Here is a 21,655-nt window from a genome sequence, read left to right on the forward strand (position 1 = left end):
CTAGTTTCCCATACATTCTTTCATTTAGCTCACATTCATTAGACAGCAAGACCCAGAAGACAACATGATGAAAAACAAACGAAACACTTATGCATTGTATACTTGTAGAGTTTAACATCTGATGGGGGCAACAGGAGTAAAAGACAGGGCTGGAGACATGGTTCAGCAGTTAGGCTCCCTTGCTGTTCTTCCAGGGGTCCTGAGTTCAGTCCCCAGTCCCCACATCTATCAGGCAGCTCACAACCACCTGTAACTCTAGCTTTACAGGATCCAGCACCTACTCTGCCCTCTATAGCACCAGCATGCACACACGCCCATATATTCATACACACACGCCCATATATTCATACACACACGCCCATATATTCATACACACATACATATGAATAAAAGATAAAGTAAGTCTTTATAAAGTTGAAACACTTATTTAAAACTACTAATTAGGGGGTTAGAAATATGGCTCCATGGTTAAGAGCACTTGCTGTTCCTGCTGAAGTCTGGAGTTCAGTTCCCAGCACCCATTTTAGATGGTTCACAACTATCCATAACTTCAGCTTCAGGTTATCTAACACCCTCTTCTGGCTTCCAGGGGTATCTTCATACATGTGGTATGCACACATGTAGATACACACACACACACACACACACACACACACACACACACACACATAATACCTAGTAATTAAATAGTAGAGAAACTATTGAGGGTATTGTGGATAAGTTACTTAGACTGTGGTGAGGTTTCTTAAAAATCCTTAACTGTAGAAGGCTGGTATTAAATAAAGTAGCAGTATTTGCTGTTATTTTATCTATTTCAGCAAGAATAGATAGATAGAAAACAAGAGTCTCATTTGTTTTGAGATTCCTTGCGTGTCATGCTGCGAGGAGAGCCCCAGAAAAATGACAGGTCTTGAGTGAAAAGAGATGACAGATCAACTCCTAGACATGTCAAGGATGACCATGAGAATTTCATGTGGAAGTACATTCCAGTTTGATATGAAAGGTAACCCACAGACACATGCAATTCAACACTTGGTCCTCAGAGGGTATTGTTTTTTGACAAGGCTGTGGAATCTTGTGGGCAGAAGGTATGGATGTAGAGGTGGGTCACTGAAGGGTTTTCCTTGGAAGATTGTCAGCTGACCTGCTTCTTGTCCATACTTTCTTGCTTTCTGTCTTTTGCTGTGATGTAACTAGCAGCCTTATATTCCTATTGCCATTGGCAGGAGTGGTCCTGTCATCACTTTGCCTTCCATACCCTTGAGCCAAAACAAACCTCTTCCTTAAGTGGCTTCTGTCAGCTATTCGATCCCAGCAGCGGTAACAGTAACTAGTATAAGATGTTAAACAGATGATTGGGCATGCATATCTTGAGTCTGGTATCTCAGGTTGCCTTCTAAGTACTCTCTTCTGATTCATCAGAATTAGATATCAGCAAATCAGTGGGTGTCAGTGACCTCACTCTTGAGAGAAAGCAGCAGATGCAAGCTTATGATAGAGTCCTAAAGAACAGAGAGAAACTAAGAATGACTAGAAAACAAGGAAGGGAGAGAGCTTTAATGTGAGCTTATAGAGGAGTAAATCTGTGTTCACATTTGCCTGGGGCTGGGAGTCTGAACAAGGGAAGCATTGACAACATCTGTAGGTGTGGTGAAAAGCTCAGAGGATTCAGGAGATGAAGAGGGGAGGAAGAAGGCCCAGACTGGGGGAAATGAGTATAACTCAAATGTGGGAGGGAGTGGAGCATTTCTTTTTCTTTTCTCTTTAAATTTTATTTATCTTCAGGGCTGTGAGTTGACCCCACAGCCTCCTCCTGTATACAAGGAAAATGCTTGGGCTCCTGAGCTAGATTCCCATTTTGAGACTGTCACAACTGTCCCAAGCCTGTTCACACACCCACATTCCCTTCGCATACTTTATTCACAAGTCCAAATAGAAAAAGTAAAGTTTCACTCAGGTTTGCTGAAATTCTCAGAGATCATGAGAAGCCCTTTTAGAATTTAACTTGGTGTTGGGAGGGGTTCTCATTTGGTACCCTCTCTTCCATCTCTGTCTTTGTGCTCAAAGCACCATGTCTCCTTCAGTTGCAAGTGTTTGTCCAATGTGTGACACATACTTTACTGTTTGTTTCTATGTACCACATAAGTTACTGAACACTTAACAAATGTAAGAAACACTATAGACCAGTGGGCAGGATCTAATGTCAATGGGCAGAGAGTTTCTTCCCACCATAGGCATTGGTTAATGACCAGCTCCTTTTGATCACACTGTATTCCAAATTCCTAGCTGTGATTTATTAAATGCAGATTGCTTTCATATAGTTTTCCCAGGTGGTAGATATTTATATTAATCCATATTATTCCCTTAAGAACCCACATGGTTTTTCTTATGGTCAATATGAAGAAGAGGAGACATAGAAAGAAGTAACTTGCCAAGTCAGAGTAGTTATTGACTGGCAGCATCAGGATCAAACCAAGGCCTCTGCCGCCTGAGTTTATGCCTCCACCTCCTCCCCTCCTCCCTTTGAGTCCTATTCCTGGCCACCATCTCCCTCTGCCACATCTACCTACAGCAGTCTGGGCCATGAGAATTAGCTAAGCCTATGATGGTGTCTCTGTAGAATGGAAGTTGTGTGTGTTTTGTGTGTAAATAATAATCTTAACAAAAATTTACTTCCTTCCTTGGGTGAAGTATGATAAAAATGAACTTAAAGGCATTAGAAGAATCTTGTTAATGCGACTCATTACTGTAATCAATGCATACTGCTTTGTGTTAATTTTAAATAACAGCCATGGCATGCATCTCTGTTAGTTAATGCATGCAATGGCAGGCTACAAAAGCGAGCATGGTTCCCTGTATTAAAGGTTTGCACTTGGGTTGGAATGAGCCAAGTGCACAGACAAGTAGTTGGTTAAGTAAGTGTGAGAACCTTCATATAAACCACATAGTAACCTCTGTTGGGGATGAAATTGACTATTTATTCTTTGAATTTTGCATAGGGAAAATCTTGTAAATAAAATATAGCTTTATTTTGGCTCACCAATTCACTGATGGTGTCGTGTAAGTTTTATATCTACTCAGTTTCAATAGTGCTCATGAAACATTAATACAAATCACTTGGAGTTTAGGTGAAACAAACATTTTACATTTTCTACCTCATCATAGTCTCCTCTACTTTTTTTCTCTCTCAAATCAGAGTTGTCACGATGAGGAGGATGATGATGGTGAAGAAGAAGTGAAGAGCTTTGAAGTAAGATGGATCTTTCTAGAACTGCTTTTTCTCCATTTGGAGACATTGTTTCATAGCTTGTAATGGACTTTTATGTTTCTTGCTTCATGGCTTATTGCAGCTTATTGTGTCCAGGAACTGCATGTCAGAGCTGGATGGACAGACCTGAGTCCTAATGTTTGCTAAGATAAGAGCAAGGAGGACAGAGCAGTTGAATACTCCAGTAAAGCCCATATGTCCAGAATGAGTGCACCTGGCAGCCCACAGAGATGAGACCACTTCAAATTACTTGCATCTTAGGGATGCTGTAGTCTGTAATTGCCAATAGACACATGAGGAAAATACCTATTGAAGAGCAACATGGCATCAAGTTTTTAATGATTCCATTGGTTTTGGACATTTTCTTTTCTGAATCAATTGGACTCCTAACTTCTGCCCAATTAGGTCACTCATTCAGTACACATATGTAAGTGGTTGCCATGGTGCAGTTTGCTTGCATGAAGTAGAGGCGCATCTTTTCTAGGATAGATTCCATTTCATGATTATTTTCTCAAGCATTCTCAACCTTTAAACATTTGCCTATGATTTGAATTACTGCTTAATGTTAATTAGCATTAAAGAAAGTTCATTTCATTCCCTACTTTGCTTATAGTGTACTTTTGCTTCTTTAGGAGACTAGCTAGCTGTTATTAACTATCAGTTTCTGATTTACTGCATTTTTAAAAAAGAGAAATAAACTAGAAGAAAATGGAGAGTAGATTTTTCCTATTAGTTACATATATGGACTTTGAGCTAGAAGTCTGGAAAAATATAAGTAGCCAGCAATGAGTCCTTAGTTCATGGTGGAAACATAGCACACAGAAACAAGGAATGAACTGAGGCTATTCCATGACACTTCCAGAAATAACTAATGTGACCATCTCTGCAGCATTGAAGTCAGTGTATTAAAAAACAAAACAAAACAAAACAACAACATAATTTGAATATGACCCATGACTATTGCTGGCTGAGCAAAATGCCCCAAGTTTAATTTCCTGTCCAATTCTTGCTAACACACATGAGTTCTAGTCTTAAGTCCATCCTTCCTGTAAGGGGACAGGTAATTTAGAGCAGTCCATAGGCAGCAAATGATACTGTTTTCCTTTGCGGGTTATCCATTGTCTCCAGAGCAGCTGTTTATTGCTATTTTGCTTCTTGTCCTCATCCTTCCTTAAGGTCACAGGATCCCAACGCAGCAAGGTAAAGACATGTGTATGTGTGTATCTGTCTGGGTCTGAGTTTCAGTTTCTTGTGGCATTTACATGTATTAGACCCAAAGTCTTGGACTCTTTTGTAAGAAAAGATCTTTAGAACCATTTTGAGAGTTTGTAGTGCTTAGTATCCCTTCCTTGGTTTACTCTGTCTTGCCATTTAAATGACTCATGATTTGAAATTGTATCCTCCATGATAACACTGAGCTGCATACTGTGCTGGATGAGTTTGGCCTTTTAGTGGATAAACATATAACTAGAGACTGTCCCATATAGGAAGGGCCTGGGCCTCATCACTTTGAATGTTACTCATACCTGTTTCATTACGTAAAACAGACATGGTAAATGGTATTACTGGTGAGATTAGTGAGGTTGGCTTTTTCTTTTCTTTTTTCTTTTTCCTTTTCCTGTTCCTTTAATTGGCACCTGGGGTATAGGCATCATAATTTTAACACTGATTTTTGGCACTTCATTAAAAGAAAAGGACTCTGGATGACTATTTCTGCCTCTTGGCATTTTAAATATTTCATCTGGAAATTCTGAAAATAGAAGACATTTTGACCTAGAATTACAAGATTTTTTTTTGTATATTTTATGTGAAGTTTGAATTTTATTTTCATGAGGTCATTTTTGCAGGAAAGTTGATCATAAATACTCTGGGTAGGCAATGCTCTTAATGGCTTTATTTTTTTCAGTGACTGTTATGAAGACTCTATTTAGAAGAAACAAATTGCAATGTTTTAGCTGACTATAATATATTGTTCTTATTACATATCTGGATCATTGTAATCTTATAAATCCAAGTGAATAATAGTTCAGCTCCAATCTAATAGACACCATGGTCCATGACATATAGTGGACATCAAACTTAAAAACAAAGTAAGCTTCATGGGCTGGAGAGATGGCTCAGCTGTTAAAGGCTAGGCTCACAAACAAAAACAAAGTAAGCTTCTATAATAGATAATAGTGGCTCTAATAATAACTTCTTACATTTTGATTTTCACCTTAGGTAGAAACATTAACCAAACACTCGGTTTCCTGGCTAGCACAGGCATTTATGACCAAGAGTCCACTGATAGGTACATCAGGAGGAGTGGATGGAGCAGGATGAGGAGTGTCTATAGCCAGAAAAATTACTTGGAAGATTAGAATTTTAGGAATCTAAAAACCAATGGAATTGATTTACAAGTCTAAACTTAGAGGCTTTGGAGATGTTCCTGGGAAGGGCTAACATGACAAATGTCATGTACAGAGTGTAGGATATGGGTCAAACTGGGGAGAAGAATCAGCCATAGAACAGAGCTAGGGCAGAGAGAAAAGAAGGCTGCCTTTAGGTTTAGAGTGATGGTCAAATTCATCTGATGGTGATACCTGACTGTTAATCCCCAAATGGGAGAAATGGGCCAGCAGCTTTGATTAGCTCAGCCCAAGACAAAATTCTAAAGCTCTTATAAGTTGCCACACATTCATAAGTAAATCAGTAGGCTATGTTTGGGGATTTTCAATTCCATACTAGTAGTTTTATGATTTTTATGTGATTTGGGAGATATATGCTTAATTCAGTAACATGCTATTCTTTGCAAAATGCATGCTATACTAGTGTTATTACATTTTTCAGAGTTTAAAAAAAGTTATATGCAACCCATCACTTATGAACACCATTTACTCTGAGGTTGACTGTGTGAGGCTACCAAAAATAGGGAAAAATTCTTAAACAGACAACTGTTTACTCTCCTTATCCATTTAGTGATCCATCAGACTGTTTACATGGAGATGTCTGGTTGGTTGACAGGATTTCTGTGAAATATAATTGTGGAAATTTTCTTGTAAGTCATAGTGACTAAAATATTATTTGCCAGTTTCAATAACTCAGAGAATAAATTATGTCACATAAGCTTGGAAAGAACACAAAAGTGAGATATGAATTTTATCCCAGTCCCTGGTGGGTTGTTAAAGCTGGCCATAGTTTCTATTCAGGTTCTTTGTAGCATATTTAGCAAAGACATCAAGAAGAGCACAGAAATAGCTACGCTAAGAAATGTGATGTTACAAGAAAATTTCCCAATGGCTATACAAAAAAATTTTAAAAATCACAGAAAATAGGAAATGGGGACCAAAGTGTCCTCCAGTTCTCTTCTCTTTTCATCATCTGTGTGTTTTATTGGTATGATCCTGCTGAAGCTCACCTGGTTTAACTATCAAGTTTAACTGTCACTTCCCTACTTCCTCTATAGTATAATACAAAACTGTTGGCTTTCCTCATTTAGTACCACAATAGCAAACTTAATTATTCTTTTTTAGATTTGTGGGTACTTCAGTATTAAAGTAATAAAAAGGGCAATTAAATGTTAGAAAGTGGCCAGTATTAACTGAAAAGGGAGAAATATTTTTTTTCAGGTACTCAGCAAGTCAACTATTATAGCTGAATTTTTATTTACCTTTTGAGATTTATCAAACTCCATGGAAACATTATTCAGATGGCTGGCTGCTCTGTTGCTCCCGTCAAGCAATTGAGTGATATGACTTTAAAATAATCTTGACTTGAAATCTGGCTCATTGGTTAAGAGGGCAGGCATACTGCTCCTCTTACTGCAGAGGACCCAAGTTAGGTTCCCAGCATCCACATAGGGCAGTTCATGACCACTTGTAACTTCAGATCTGGGGTATCCAATGCCCTCTTCTGTTCTCCATGAGCATATCACTCATGTGCACATGATTGAAAATAAAATCTTCATTTGCAAAGATCATTCACTAAGCACATTTTTTTGTGGAATATTAAGGTTATAAAATACATGTAGCAGGAATCTTAAATGGTCTTATTAATAAAATCAAATCTGAGGCCAGTTACTGGGGTGCATGCTGGAAGACCAGAGAAGCAGAACAAGCCACAGCTTCCTCACCTTGACATTTCCTCAGCTGATCTCTTTCCTCAGACTAGAAGCCTATGAGTCCTTACCCAAATTAATCTTAGCTGAACTGTTGCTCCAAAGCCTAAAAACTTAACCAGCCAAATGCTTCTAGTTTCTGGTATTCATGCCTTATATATCTTTCTCTTTCTGCTCTCACTCCCTGGGATTAAAGACTCACTTTCTGGGATTAAAGGCGTGTATCACCATGCCTGGCTGTATCCTTGAACAGATGGATTTCTGCCTCTGGAATGCTAGGATTAAAGGCATGTGCTACCACTGCCTATCTTTTATGTTTAATATTGTGACTGTTCTGTCTCTGACCCCAGATAAGTTTATTAGGGTGCACAATATTTTGGGGAACACAATACCACCACATTTCCCCTTTTTTGTCTAAAAATTTTAAAAAGCTTATAACTAATACAAGAAAAACTATCCAATAACTATAAACAATATATATATATATATATATATATATATATATATATATAGTAAAAAATTACATTAACAATGTCTAGTCCATTAACAAATACAGTTTTATAAACCACTGAAAATCTAAGTTAGTGACAGTGGAATGGTAAGTGAGAAGGGCAGAACATGGGCTTCTCTTCTGACTGTCTTTCTCACATGATAAATAAGTTGCATCCCTTTTTCTGAGTTCCAATTCAGATATAAATTTTCTCAGGTATCACTGAGGTACTATTATTATTTTTTTTGTAGTTTAGATTCAGGACAATTTCTTGAGTCTTAAGTATTAAATTTACCTGTGGCTGAGCTGGAAGTCTGGTAAGGGTTTAGGGAGTTTTGCATGTTTTTCTCTGGATGTGCCTCAGATGTAGCTAAAGATATGCCTTTTGTGAATCAATGCCCATGGTTCAAACCATGACACAAAGGCTGGAGGAATCAGTTTAGAGCCAAACTGTCTAATGGCCCGGATAATATATAGCACCTCTCAGTGATAATAAAACATATTGCTAGAACGCCCTAAAGGTTTAATTTTGAAGAACTCCATTTTTTCATAGTTTTGAAAAACTGAATTGGATACAAGATGTTCTGCCCCAAGTAACTACATAATTTGAACTCTGATTGGGTTTACTTACCAATAAGAACTATGAAATATCTAAGAGTCAGACACAGAATTATAATTATAAAATGTTGATCTAGCAATTACTTTATCAAGAAAACTGGAAATCTTTAACTCCCACCATGGAAGCCTCACACATCTAGAATACAGACTAAAGCATCACAAATGAATCTTAGAGAGCCAGGGACTGAGGAGTTTGATGGAACACTGATGTAGTCTGTCAATTTCATTTATATTTATCAACCTGGTGATCCCATACAGTGTGTTGCTAGCTCAGGTTTCTTGGTAAACAGAAACCATAAGCTGTGTGCTAACATGTCATTTGGGTTGAAAGTTTCACAATTCCAGGGAAATAAGAATTAGAGAAAGGGAGAAATAATAGAAGGAAGAAAGAAAATACAAGAAGTAACCATAGCTACTGAACAGTACCATTGCTGTTTAGTGGTGGGGGTGCCTCCAAAGAGGCCATGTGCATATGGGTCAGTGGCATCCTGTAGCATGGGAAAAAAGATGAGTGTCTCCAATGTTGTTTTGGTAAGAGAAGTTCATTTCTCCTTGCCTCCTGGTATTCACTGGTTCTTACAGCCAACCCCCAGAAAGCCAGATTCCTGTTTGCCCCAGCTTGTCCAGAGTCCAGCACTGAGGCCTGACCATCTCCATCATGAAGGAGTTTCCTTGGTGTAGGCTTGCAGTGTTAGCATCCAGATTTTATCATCACAGTCACTTATAGAGCCTTCAGGGCTCAGGATCAAGTCCAAAGTTTTGAGAGTGGAGTTATTAGGAGGATGTGGAATGCTAACCTTCATAAGAGAAACTGGGAGATATAGGCTTTTACACTTTATATAACTCATGTACTTAAAGTTAGAATGTTTTCATATTACAGTAATTTGACTTCATGTCTTAGCTTTTTTTTTTTCTGTTGACCTTTTTTATTTTTTTATTATTAAATATATTTATTTATTAAAATTTTTCCATTTTACATATCAACCCCAGTTCCTCCTCTCTCCCCTTCTCCCACCTCCTCACCTCCCTTCCACTCTACCCCATCCACTCCTCAGAGTGAGTAAGGCCTCCCATGGTAGTCAACAAAGTCTGGCATACCAAGTTGAAGGAGAGCCTAGCCCCTCCCTATTGTATCAAGGCTGAGCAAGGTATCCCACCACAGGGAATGGGTTCCAAAAAGCCAGTTCATGCACCTGGGATAAGTTTTAGCCCTACTGCCAGGGACCCCACAAACAGATCAAGCCACATAACTGTCACCCACATTCAGCGGGCCTAGTTCTCAATAATTCTGTCAAGGTAATTATGGTGTGCCATCTGAGGATAGATATTAAGTGCATGCAAGGATGAAAGGAACATGTGCATCCCTAAGGTAACCTGTAGAAAATTCCTGCTCTAAGCTAAAGGGATACCCTCAATCAGGTACTGGGAGCTGCATTAAGAACAGCTATTTGTCCAGAATTAGTCTAGTTTAGAATTAAAAACCATACTTGAGAACTGAGAACAATGGAAACTCAAGTTATAGAGTTATGGTCTCTAAAAAAAATCAGATGATGAGTTGTGGGTCATTCAATGCTGAAGGTTTTTTTAACTCCCCATCTCCCACAAATTAATATGGCATCCCATACCTTCATGAAATATATATATATATATATATATATATATATATATATATATATATATTTACTCCATAGCTCTGATAAGAGCAACTTGTGGAAGGAAGGGTTTACTTTGTCTCACAGTTGAAGGGCACAATCTGTCACAAGGGGGCAGACATAGAAGCATGGTCACAATTCTGCTGGGCACATTGCATCTGCACTCAGGAAGCAGAAAGAGATAGATGCTGATACTCAGCTCGTTTTCTTCTTTTTATTTAGTTTGAGACCCCTACCCATGGATGGTGCTGTTTACATTCAGGGTGTGAATGTAGTTCTCTCCTCAGTTAAACCCTTTGGTAAACTTCCCAGAGACACATAAGCCTTTAGCTTGTCTTCTAAATCCTGTTAAGTTGACAGTGGAGATGAACCATCACATGATCTAACCATGGTTTTATATTCCTAGTGGTCAACATTTTCTCTTTTTGCCAGGCTTGGTCAGTAGAGAAAGGATTGTATGGTATTTTCTTTCTGTACTCAAGACATTTTAAAGAAAAGCAAGTAGGAGATGGAGGTAGTTTTAAATCAGTTTTGTGCTCAAAATAAGCCATGTTGGCTAAATCTTGTCAATTTGGTCTTGACTTTAGAATTGTCTTTCCCTAGTTTTTAATGGTCCATTAATGGAGCTTTTTGTGATAGAGAATAATTTCTACTGGCTAGACCTGCTAGAAAATGTTTCAACTGAGCTAGTTGTATTGTTTAACATTTGTTCTAAAATGGCTTTTAAAATGCTTAATCAAGGGGGAACATTATTCATCCCCAAATCCAGGTAGAAATGATATTGGAAGAAGACAACAGTGAGAACACACTGTGTAATAAATCTTGCCCTCAGAGGTGCCAGCACACCAGCTGGAACATCCAGTTCTGGCTCAGTGTTTCTCTTGTCTGTCTATGTTAGTGAGACTTTGACTTAACCTTTTATTTCAGCAAAATATGCTTTTAGTCATAACACATTTTTTCTTTTCTGTTTTTATCAGAGAGACATAGAAATTATGTCCATCCCATAGAGAGGTAGGATTTTGTGAAATTGCTGCAGGGTTTGCAAGTTCAGTCACAAAGAGAATGAAAGGTAGAAAGAAAATATCTAACAAACTACAGTGTACCATCTGATAATTATGATTTATATGTATTAATAGAATTCCAAAGTCCCATTTGGCCTTGTGCTGAAAGGAACTAAATATACTTCCACAATGCACTGGTTGTTTATCTTTCAAACTAGAAGATATCACTTGCAATATTTCAAATTATGATCATACCTACATGGTACTATGGTGTCACACTGTCTAATCCCATCTGGTATTCATTCAAATTTTCTGGAACACTTCCAAATTCCTGTACATCCAGTATAATATGCTAAGTATTTGCTGGTTTTATGGTTACAACAGGCTCCCATCCTCATATGGCTTTCTATTGGTAAACACTATATGAGTTTTTTTGTTAAGAAATTGGAAAGCATATATCAATAAATAAAGTTATATTCTTCTCTGCTTTTTGTTCTCAAATAACCATAAATTAGCTCTATAAAAATGTCAATCTAAAGCTGAAACACAACACAATTAGCTGCAGAATAGCACAAGATTCTCACTTATGGTGGTGGTTTTCTTTACTCTAATTTAGCTTGTTTGCATTATAAACCAATGTACCTCTCTGCTCTTCAACCCCTTTGTCTTTGTCCCCTGCTTTGTCCAACTGATCTCCTAGCTTTCATATTTTCTTTTAGTTGTTAGTAATTGTGAAACACTCCACCTCACCTTGTATTTTAAGATACCAAAGGATATTTGCAGTTGGAGCATGTCTGAATATTGAAACATTACCAAATGATGAGAGACATTTTAAAGAAGAATTCGGTTTCTGGAAACTTCTTTCTGTTTAGATTATAGCAGCCTTTTCATCCTATTTAAAGAGGAATTCATGACGATGTTATTGGAATCTTGGAATTACAGAGGAAAAAAATCCACACAACTAAATTTTTTGTTTTGCTTCATGGGCTGCAGATTGGTTAGGTGTGGCCTTTGCTTACCCCCATGTCTAGGCCACTGAGAAAATGCTTTTTTAGTTGTCTGCTCTTCTTTGCTGTCTTCAGGTTAAACTACACTCTCATCTCCATTTTTGGGGATGAGCTACTTTCTCTCTCAAGGATCAAGGAACAGTTGAAGTTCATTATTATTTCAATTCTCAGCTAAGGAAAAATCATCAAAGAACTGTGTCTATCTTTATTTCCTCTTCAGAAGCTTTTGTTTTTCCACCAGTGCAGAAGCTTGAGGGTCTCTTAAAGAAGACGAGTCACGTTGTCAGGAGCTGCAGTTACACAAGAAGGAAACATTCCTGATATCCTGTATTTCCATCAAGGCATGCAGTTTGATCAGGGGACTGGTTCATGACCTTAGTGGATCTTGAAAAGACACCAGTTTGGTTAGAACAGCAGAAAGCTGATGATTTTGGCAACCAGAATGTTTTGTCTCAAGGAACATATAGGCCATGGTGCTGCTTTTATTCTCTCGTCCTTTGTCACCAGGGAATAACTAAAGACAAAGCTGCAATGGTGTTTCTGTAAGAACCTTAGGGAAGTAAATGGAATCTGCAAGGTGCAGGGAACCTAAGATTCTGTGTCCCTGAGTAAGAGTTTTCAAAAGCCTACCTCAAATGCTGGACATGATGGAGCACACCTGGATTCCACGTCTTTAGTGAGTACAGGGAGGAGGATCTCAAGTTCCTGGGATGACTGTGCTATATATCAGAATACTGTATGAAAGAGTGAAAGAGAGAGAGACAGAGACAGAGAGACAGAGGAAAGAAGGAAGGAAGGAAGGAAGGAAGGAAGGAAGGAAGGAAGGAAGGAAGGAAGGATAAATAAAAAAAAAATTTCAAATTTGCAATTTTCCTAGGAAAGCTCACATGCAATTTGAAGGAAAAACAATTTCTTCCCATGCAATCCATCTTTCTGTCTTAGTTTTCTAATTTTATTTATTTTATGGCATGATAAAATATCTCAATGAGAAATTAAAATGATACACCTGGACGAAATTCTCAAGGACAATATACCAGAAAAAAACAAAAAAAACCCCATAATCCTACATGGATCAGAAGAGAAAGCCCCAAGCTCAGTGGAACCAAAAGAAAATTTGAAACCTTTCTTCATGAAGCAGGAGCCTTTGTTTGTTGTTGCTGTTGGTTGGTTTTGGTTTTGTGTGTTTGTTTTGCTTCTTTATCGGTATTTCTCAGTTGCCCAGTTGTTTTCCAATATTCTCAGTTTCTTCCAGAAATATTCATCACATATTGAAATTTAGTTGTCAGATATGAAAAATGAAAATGGTCTTTGTCTAGCGGGTATGTTTATAAGAGAAGGTGATTTGCTCTCCCTTCAACTCCCTGGTTTCCCTGAGCTCAAGTATGCAGTGTGATTTCATTGTTAAAGATAACAGTGTGAGCTTGATTAGGAGGTGTTTGAGCAGGTCTCTGAGCCAATCCACCTACTTTGGGACCACAAACAGCGGATGGTTGATTTTATTTTCATTGGTACTGGTCTCACTGTCCTCATTCCTCTCTGTGGCTTTCTGGGGATTATCTTTGTGGTTTTGGTAGAAGGATTTTTTTCCCCAACCTCTTGGCCTTTTTGGTTAGTGAAAGTGGCAGGGGACAGTTCTGCAGAGTGGAACTTCTTGTCTTTGTCTTCCTGAGAGTCTCTTTGGAGATGGAGTTGGTTAGGCTTACATTAAATGCAGGTTCCGTTTTCAGCTCTGGCGACAAATGGAAAGAAAAAGAGTGTTGGGTCCAAAAGGAAGAATCAGATGTTGATCATGAATTTTAAACCACAAATGGAGGACAGACAAAAGGGTCTTTTTTTCTGTTTTCTCACACCTGTGTTGTAATGACAGTATGGTTTTGTGTGTCTGTTTGTTTTTGTTTCTGTTCTGTTTTTGATTTCTCAGGAAGAGGTTTAAACATGAAGGCAACCCTTCCAGGCTAATGTTAGCATGGCTACAGATGAAGCGCAGCGGCCTCTTTTTTTTCTTTCTCTGCTTCCATTTAGGCCTATCACATAATTTAAGAAAAAAAAATTATCACAGGAGCTCTTAACTAAAGTATGGAAAAAACCAACAAAAACACCTGATCAATTTTGTTTTTGCAGCACGATATTATCAAAGATTTAAGAAACAAATTTGCCAGCCTCGGCGAGAACTCTCTGGTAACAGCATAAATGTCTGTGTTGGTTGCTTTTGATTTGAAGGTTTCTTTTCTTTATCTTTCCTTCTTTATTTTTTTCATTTGTTTGAGCCCATCTCTCCCCTGCCCCTCTCCTTTTAGTTCACTTTCTTTCTCATACTCTGTAATGAGCAAGCCTTCATTTTTTAAACCTCTTCCATCTTTCAATGTCTATTTTCCGTACTCTGGATGGAAAGTTGACGGCGGCACAGTTGTCATCCTGGCTACTGCTGCGGTGCCTCCTGCCCTAGGTCACTTATGTTTTGGCCGTTGTGTTAACGGACATGATACTAATTGAGCGTTTCATGTCCCATTGACTAAGCTTCTCTACCACGCCATTTGATGGACGCGCTGTCACAGGGCTCTATGCAACTTGCATTCTGCAACTTATACTGCTTAGTTCCGTCTCAATTCTCCAGCGAACTGGATTGCTCAAGTGAATGATCATACCAGCCTTGAACTTGCTGTGCCTTTATATTTTCCTCTTGATTTCCTTCTTTATGTTCACAGCGGTAGCTTAAGTGGAAAAGAACAAACACCAGCCATTGCTCTAGCGGCACCATGCAGTCTCTTTTGTTACCTCCTGAGAATACAAAATATAAAGGCACATTGCTTCTCTTATTCTTTGGGGGGGCAACCGGGGTAATCTGTATCATAAATCCACGACTCAGTTGAAGCCTACCTTTTTTATCCATATCAGCTTTCAATTTTGCTTAAACTCCAAGATGTCTAAGTTAATGTTTTTTGTTTTTGTTTTTCTGTGATTCACTGGTAACTTGCAACTCGAGCCATTTGCTGAGCAGTATCAAGTTATGGCCATGACCTAGGAGATTACCAAAAATACATGACCAACTCTATGCACAGATATATCAATCGGAACGTGCAAGTTTCAAAGATGAAGTGTGAAACAGGCTTTGGACTGATCAACCAATTAAAATTGAGAAAAAAAATGCATCCTGATAAACCAATACTAAAAGTATATCGGAAAAAAAAATATAAAGGGAAAAAAACAAACAAAACAAAACCATGAGTTGAATATGTGCCTATCTGTTTGATAACATTGTTGGTGTTGAAATGGTCCATAATGTTGTCATAGAGCCCATACATGAAGAGATAACTAGAAATGTGGTCTGTAGAGAACTGCTGTGATGTCTGATAGCCACTACATAAATGGTTGGGATTTGTGTTCAGGAAAAAGAAATGGAGAAGCAGAAACTTCTCTACCAGCAAGCCAGACTGCATGACCGTGGGGCAGCGGAGATGGTGCTTCAGACCATCAGTGCCAGCAAAGGTAAGGTTGGTTTCTGTCCCCTAGGGTCACCATTCAGCATCAGCAAAGATGAGGTTTATTCATGTCCCAGGAGGAGCACCACTTAGAGCCAGGAAGAATGAGGTTCATTCCTGCCCACCCCCACTAGAGGGGGCTCCATTTTCTAGATACTATTCTGAACACAAAGTCTGTGTTCTAATAAAACTTCATTTATGGTGCAGACAGAGGCAATACTTGGTCCTTGGGCCATAATTTGCTGAATTTTGATAGAAATATTTAGATATCTTAAATGAATCATTTAAAATTAATAAAAGATTGTCCACCTCATTAACCAGTCATTTCAAGATTATTTTAGCATGTTAGTAACATCTTTGTGAAAACATTTTTAAAATTTCTAAATATTATTTAAAAATTGCTAAATTAAATCACATAATAAAATTAACCAGACACAATATATAACTCAATCAATTTCTGTATAGTTAGAATATTCACTTGGAACAGAAGTGTGGAGCTTCACACTTTTATACTTTCAATATTAGATATATTTTATGCACTTATCTACCACCAAAAAGTAAAAAATCTACAATGGAGTTAGAACTAGATGTAGTTAGATTTTCCTGCCTGGTCAGGACAAATCTCTCTTACCCGCCAGTCCCATAGTTGCTCAGACCCAACCAAGAAAGCACACAGAAACTTACATCGTTTAGAAACTGTATGGCCGTGGCAGGCTTCTTGTTATCTGCTTTTTCTATCTTAAATTAACCCATTTCTGTTAGTCTATACTTTGCCACACGGCTTGTGGCTTACCAGTGTCTTTACATGTTGCTTTTCATGGCAGCGGCTGGTGGTGTCTCTCCAGCCTTCTACTTCCCAGAATTCTCTTCTCTCTTGTCCCGCCTATACTTCCTGCCTGGCCACTGGCCAATCAGAACTTTATTTACACAGAGCGATATCCATAGAACTTCCCCTTTTCTTTTTTTTTTTAAGGAAGGTTTTAACTTTTACATAGTACAATTACATATAACAAAACAATTATCAAGCAAGTATTACAGTTACAATATTAAAGAAGATAGCCTATCTATCTTATATTTGTGAGTCCAAGGTTTTATATCTAACTTATCTTTTATCATAATTGAGGAAATTATAACTATCTAGTCTTCAACCACATCAAAGACCTCAGAAGGATATAATAATACCTAAGAACCTGGAGAAGGATGCAAGCATTTTTTCGGGAGTTTTCCAAGAGTAGACAGAGACAGCTGGCAGCCTGAACAGTCACCTAATGTTCCTTTGTAAAGTTGGGGCATTTGTCTTCAGCCCACAGGGCTAGAGTATCTCAGTCACTTCTTTCAGTGTCCTGTAGAATGTCTGGCAGTTTCTTCTGCGAAGCAGGAATCTGAAGGACCATTTTGTCAAGCAAAGTTCAGTGGTCACCTTTCTATGGGTCCTGCATGTCCAGTTGATCAAGCAGTCCAGGCAAGAACAGTTTCTTGCCCAAATGGCTATTTTTGCTGAGGTGAAGTTAAACTCCATATGAAGTGTCTTCAATGCCCATCCTCCTCTCTGAAGTAAATTGGTGCTGCCAGGAGCAGACATGTCTCACTGTCCAGAAAGCCTAAATTTTAAAAGTATTTTAAATGCCATATTCTGTAGGTCTTTGAAGTATTTGAAGATTACCTATCTATCTGAAATATGTCTATGTATATCTAGAAGACTTAACTAACATGGCTACGAGTATGATTATCATAGATGACTAATTATTAATCTATTTTTAATTATCCATTACAATTTAAAATGAGCTATACAAACATAATACCTTAAACACGATTAGAAATATACACACAGTATAACAAAATTAACTTTAAGTTTGTATCAATAGACTAAAATCTATACCAATGTAAAACATTTTAAACAAGTTGTTGCTCTTTAGAAGTAAGTTCCTTCATCTACCCTTTTATCCTATTATATCTGTATCATATCCCCTTTTCTTCTTTAGAAAGAGATCGCATTTATAATCAACCTGCTTTAAAGAAAAATATTGGTTTTTCTCTGTCCCACACCAGAGGGCTCTTCTGATTTGGGACACAAGAATCTCTTAACCTTTTCTTTTAGCAATATGTCTGGGTTTAGAGAAGGAGTGAGCCAATTCCATCTCCAAAGCCAGCTTGATACCACTGGGAATGTTGTCATTTCCTGTGGTGCACTGTCTGGGATGAACAATCATCTTCTTTCAGGCTTGACAGCATAAGTCACAGGTCATAGAGCTAGGGATAGTTCTTGAGCATTCTGGCCCTCGGTTTCCTCGTGTATACAAAGGAGATGATGATGGTGATGGTACTGACCGGGCAGATGTTAGGGAGACTGACGTAGATAGGGCTTAGAAAGTCCTTAGTGTAGTTGCTGACACGTGGTAACCACTGGATGAACATTAGTCCACACTGTTGCATCTCCTGTCATTTCTTCCTCTTCTCCAGCTGGTCCAGCTTCCAGACAATGACACTCCAAGCATCTGTCAATAAGGCTTTCTACCTGTTCTTCGTCAAAATACGAACAGTGTCTTTACACGTTGCTTTTCATGGCGGCGGCTGGCGGTGTCTCTCCAGCCTTCTACTTCCCAGAATTCTCTTCTCTCTTGTCCCACCTATACTTCCTGCCTGGCCACTGGCCAATCAGAACTTTATTTACACAGAGCGATATCCATAGCAACTAGAGGAACAAATAGTTTCATATCCTCTTTCATAATTCACGTCCATGGATGGACTTAGAGTGTAGAATATTAAATGACATCACACAATCTCAGAAAAAAAAGTTCTCTCTCATATACAGCATGTAGACAATTTTATAGATTAAAGATTTTATTTTGTATATTATACATAAACAAATGTACATGTGAGCACAGTGTAACATGTAGAAAAGAGAACAAGAAAAAATGAAGTAAATGTTGAGGAAGGGCTATTGGTGAAATTATTAAGGCCACTCCATGTAGTTAAAAGGGAGGTTTATTTTGTGGGGTGACTTACAAATGAAGGGATAGGTTGTAGGGTCTGGCAAAGGTATGGCTCAGTCTGGCGGTGTTCTCTGGAGAACTCTGCTCGGTCTACCTCCAGCGTCCAGGGTCCCAGAACCAAGAGAGACCTCTCCTCTAATCCTGGGCCTTCAGCTTCCTCCCTCAGCCCCGCCTTGTGGGCGTGACCATTACCGAAGCCTCAATGGGGGTTGGAACTTCTAGGCCAATGCTGGGATGGCTACCGGCTACAAAGGGCTGAGTGTAGTAAAGAACATGAGAGAAACACTTTTAACATTACTTGTACTCAAGTGGAAAAGGTAATGTGAAAAATGGAAAAAAGTCGTGCTTTTTTAAAGTAATGTATATGTTATTAAATCCTGTTGCCCCAAGTAGAGGTGAATAATATAAAAACAAAATATAACCAATGACAGACAACTAGTTTTTTGTCATCCAGTTAGCTTAAAACTGAAAATATGCATAAAAAGAGTGTATGCATATATTAAAAGTAATGAATGAAAACGAGAAAAGTTAAAATATAATACTTTTAAAAGAGGGCAATACATTTTCCTTCAGCGGAGCTCTAAGTAGCTCATACTCATTTAAATATTATCTTAATATGGATATATTACAATCTTAATATAGATTATATATATAAAAGCTTGAACCTTAGTACTTCCAGTCTTAGTATTTCAAAGTCAAGTTTTCTTCCCATTCTTTCCTCTATCTTCATGTAGTTTCCATTCTTGAATACATTACACAGAATACAATAAAAATATTAGCAGTGGAAGGTTGGTGTGGTTTGATTGCACTCATGCTTTTTGTTACATACATCAGTCAGCCCTCTCTCCATAACAGAGACTTATATGGGGTAATAAGGACTTTAAAAGTGTGTTGTGGTTCTTTGTTTGTTTGTTTGAGATAACATAAGTTAACATCTCGAAAGAAATGGAATTCTATTGTTTCTATGTCTTTAAAAAGGTGAAACTGGACCAATGGTGGCTGCTACTTTGAAGCTGGGCATTGCTATTTTAAATGGTGGGAACTCCACAGTACAGCAGGTAACTAACATTACTGAGCAAGTCACGTGATATGATTGCCTTAAAAACTTCATTAGCACATAGCCCTTGTATGAAGTGCTATGTTTCATATGGACATTTTTATTCAAATACCTCATGTTCTATGACAGTGTTTGCCCTCTCATTGGTCCCTCTTATTCCCTTCCCACTCAAGGTCTTCCTTTCCTCTACATGGTCCCCTTGACTTTTAATACCTTCCCCCTAACCCTCGAGTGTGCTGTTATCTCATATATACAGATGCCTTCCAACTAGAAGTGGGATTTTGTTTGATAAATTCATCACAGGTTAAAACCTAGTCCTATGAGATGGCATAGCTCCACTACACAGTATGTAGTTAGAGGCTGAGTTATTTGCCCTGTGGTCCCAATCCTTTGAAGGCAGAACCATAGTTCTCTGATGCCCCCTAGCTTTGTGTGCGTGTATCACACTGCACATAGCCATGCTAGGAAAAAAATAAAAATCTCAAAATCAAGGTGTGCATTCTATGGCATGCATATCCCTATTGCATCATCATAAAGTTTTTTTTTTTAAAAAAATCCAAAATGGAACCATCATGTATAGAGGGAGATGCATACTTTTTATTTGAAACTCATCAAACGTAATATTTTTTATCAGGGATAGCTATTTTGTTTTGCTGTGTAGCAAGCAACTGACAAGACAGATCTAGCCATTGTCTTAGCATGTTTTGAATTAATGATTAACCAAAATATTGATTATGAACTCTGAACATCCCTTTGAGAATAGAGAAGAATTGCTGAATGGGTCACTGGTTCCTGCTTTACTTAAGATTCTGTGACTGAGATAGTAAAAACCTGTGGCTCTACCACATCAGCACAAAGGTTCCTCCTCCAGCTCTCTGTTGCTGATGCTGCTTATAGAACCAACTGTAGTGGGTAGCTGTTCCAGTTTTGACCTGGAAGTACTACCCCGATTGAGGCTACCATAACTGTCATACCTACAAGGCCGGGCCGAGACAGGAGCCTTTAAGAACTCACACTGGAGGTAGATCCAGCAGAGTTCTCTAGAGTCCAGGATCCAGGAACCAAGTGAGCCGGCACATCTGGATCACAAGTCTTAAGGGCTCCTGTCTTGGCCCTGCCTTGTAGGTGTGACAGTTACAGAAGCCTCAATGGGGGTAAAATTCCAGGAGTCCTGGCCCTGGAGGAGATGGGAATGGGGGGTGGGCTGGGAAGAGGGTGGCGGGGGTGGGGTGGGAGGAGGGAGGACAGGGGAATCCATGGTTGATATGTAAAATTAAATTAAATTATAAAATAAAAAATAAACCCTGAGAACAGGGTATTAAGTCATATCATACCACAAAAGGAAAAAAAAAAAGCTGGAACAGCTACCCACTACAACCAACCTTTGATTGGAACCCTGTGCACAGTGTCCACATGACCCTTCGGGTTTGTGTGTGCTAGAAATCTGAATGTGGAAATACTAAGGCAGTGGCAGGAATGAATTACCAGTGTCATTCTCCTAACATGGTGCTTATGGTTGCTCATGTTTGCATCAGCCTCACTCCCAGTGGTTATTGTTATGTCACGGGAAAGATAGCAATAGTAGTATTTGTATGCATAGACTTATTTTAAGCATTTGTTTGAGAATAGAAAGCATGACTTGATTATTTATTTATACAAACTTTATGAGCATATTTTTTACATGATGGTGGGTTTTGTTATGACATTTGCACACACACATACACACACATACACATTTTGATCCTATTCAGCCCTATTACCCTCTCTTGTCCCTCTCCGATTACCTCTGTTCCCCTTCCTTTTCCCAGCTAGTTCCTCTTTTGCTTTCTTATCTTTTTGTTTTTATGTCTCAGTGAGTTAATTAGGGTTTAGTTACTCACAGGAACACAGGCAACTTGCCAGAACTTGCACCACTGAAGAAAATGACTTTCCATTCTCCAGCTACCATTAACTACCTAAAGATCCTTCTGGAAGGAAGGGCCTCTAGTCCCCTC

The 21,655-nt window shown here is 38.5% G+C and overlaps 1 protein-coding gene across 9 annotated transcripts in view; it reads left to right on the top strand.

Moving 5' to 3' along the window:
* Positions 1-21,655, top strand: part of Ryr2 (ryanodine receptor 2) — a 596,457-nt gene that overhangs the window by 510,534 nt on the left and 64,268 nt on the right. For 4 of the 9 annotated variants that reach the window (XM_036187936.1, XM_036187938.1, XM_036187943.1 and 1 more), the window contains 4 exons: positions 3,197-3,250; positions 4,445-4,468; positions 15,519-15,618; positions 19,583-19,662. In XM_036187936.1, the coding sequence (XP_036043829.1) occupies positions 3,197-3,250; positions 4,445-4,468; positions 15,519-15,618; positions 19,583-19,662 (258 nt within the window). Of the gene's footprint in view, positions 1-3,196; positions 3,251-4,444; positions 4,469-14,253; positions 14,311-15,518; positions 15,619-19,582; positions 19,663-21,655 lie in introns of all 9 variants that reach the window. The other 5 variants (XM_036187939.1, XM_036187942.1, XM_036187941.1 and 2 more) reach the window with 2 other exon arrangements.

Source organism: Onychomys torridus, chromosome 5 (assembly GCF_903995425.1).
Source record: "Onychomys torridus chromosome 5, mOncTor1.1, whole genome shotgun sequence".
Lineage (NCBI taxonomy): Eukaryota > Metazoa > Chordata > Mammalia > Rodentia > Cricetidae > Onychomys > Onychomys torridus.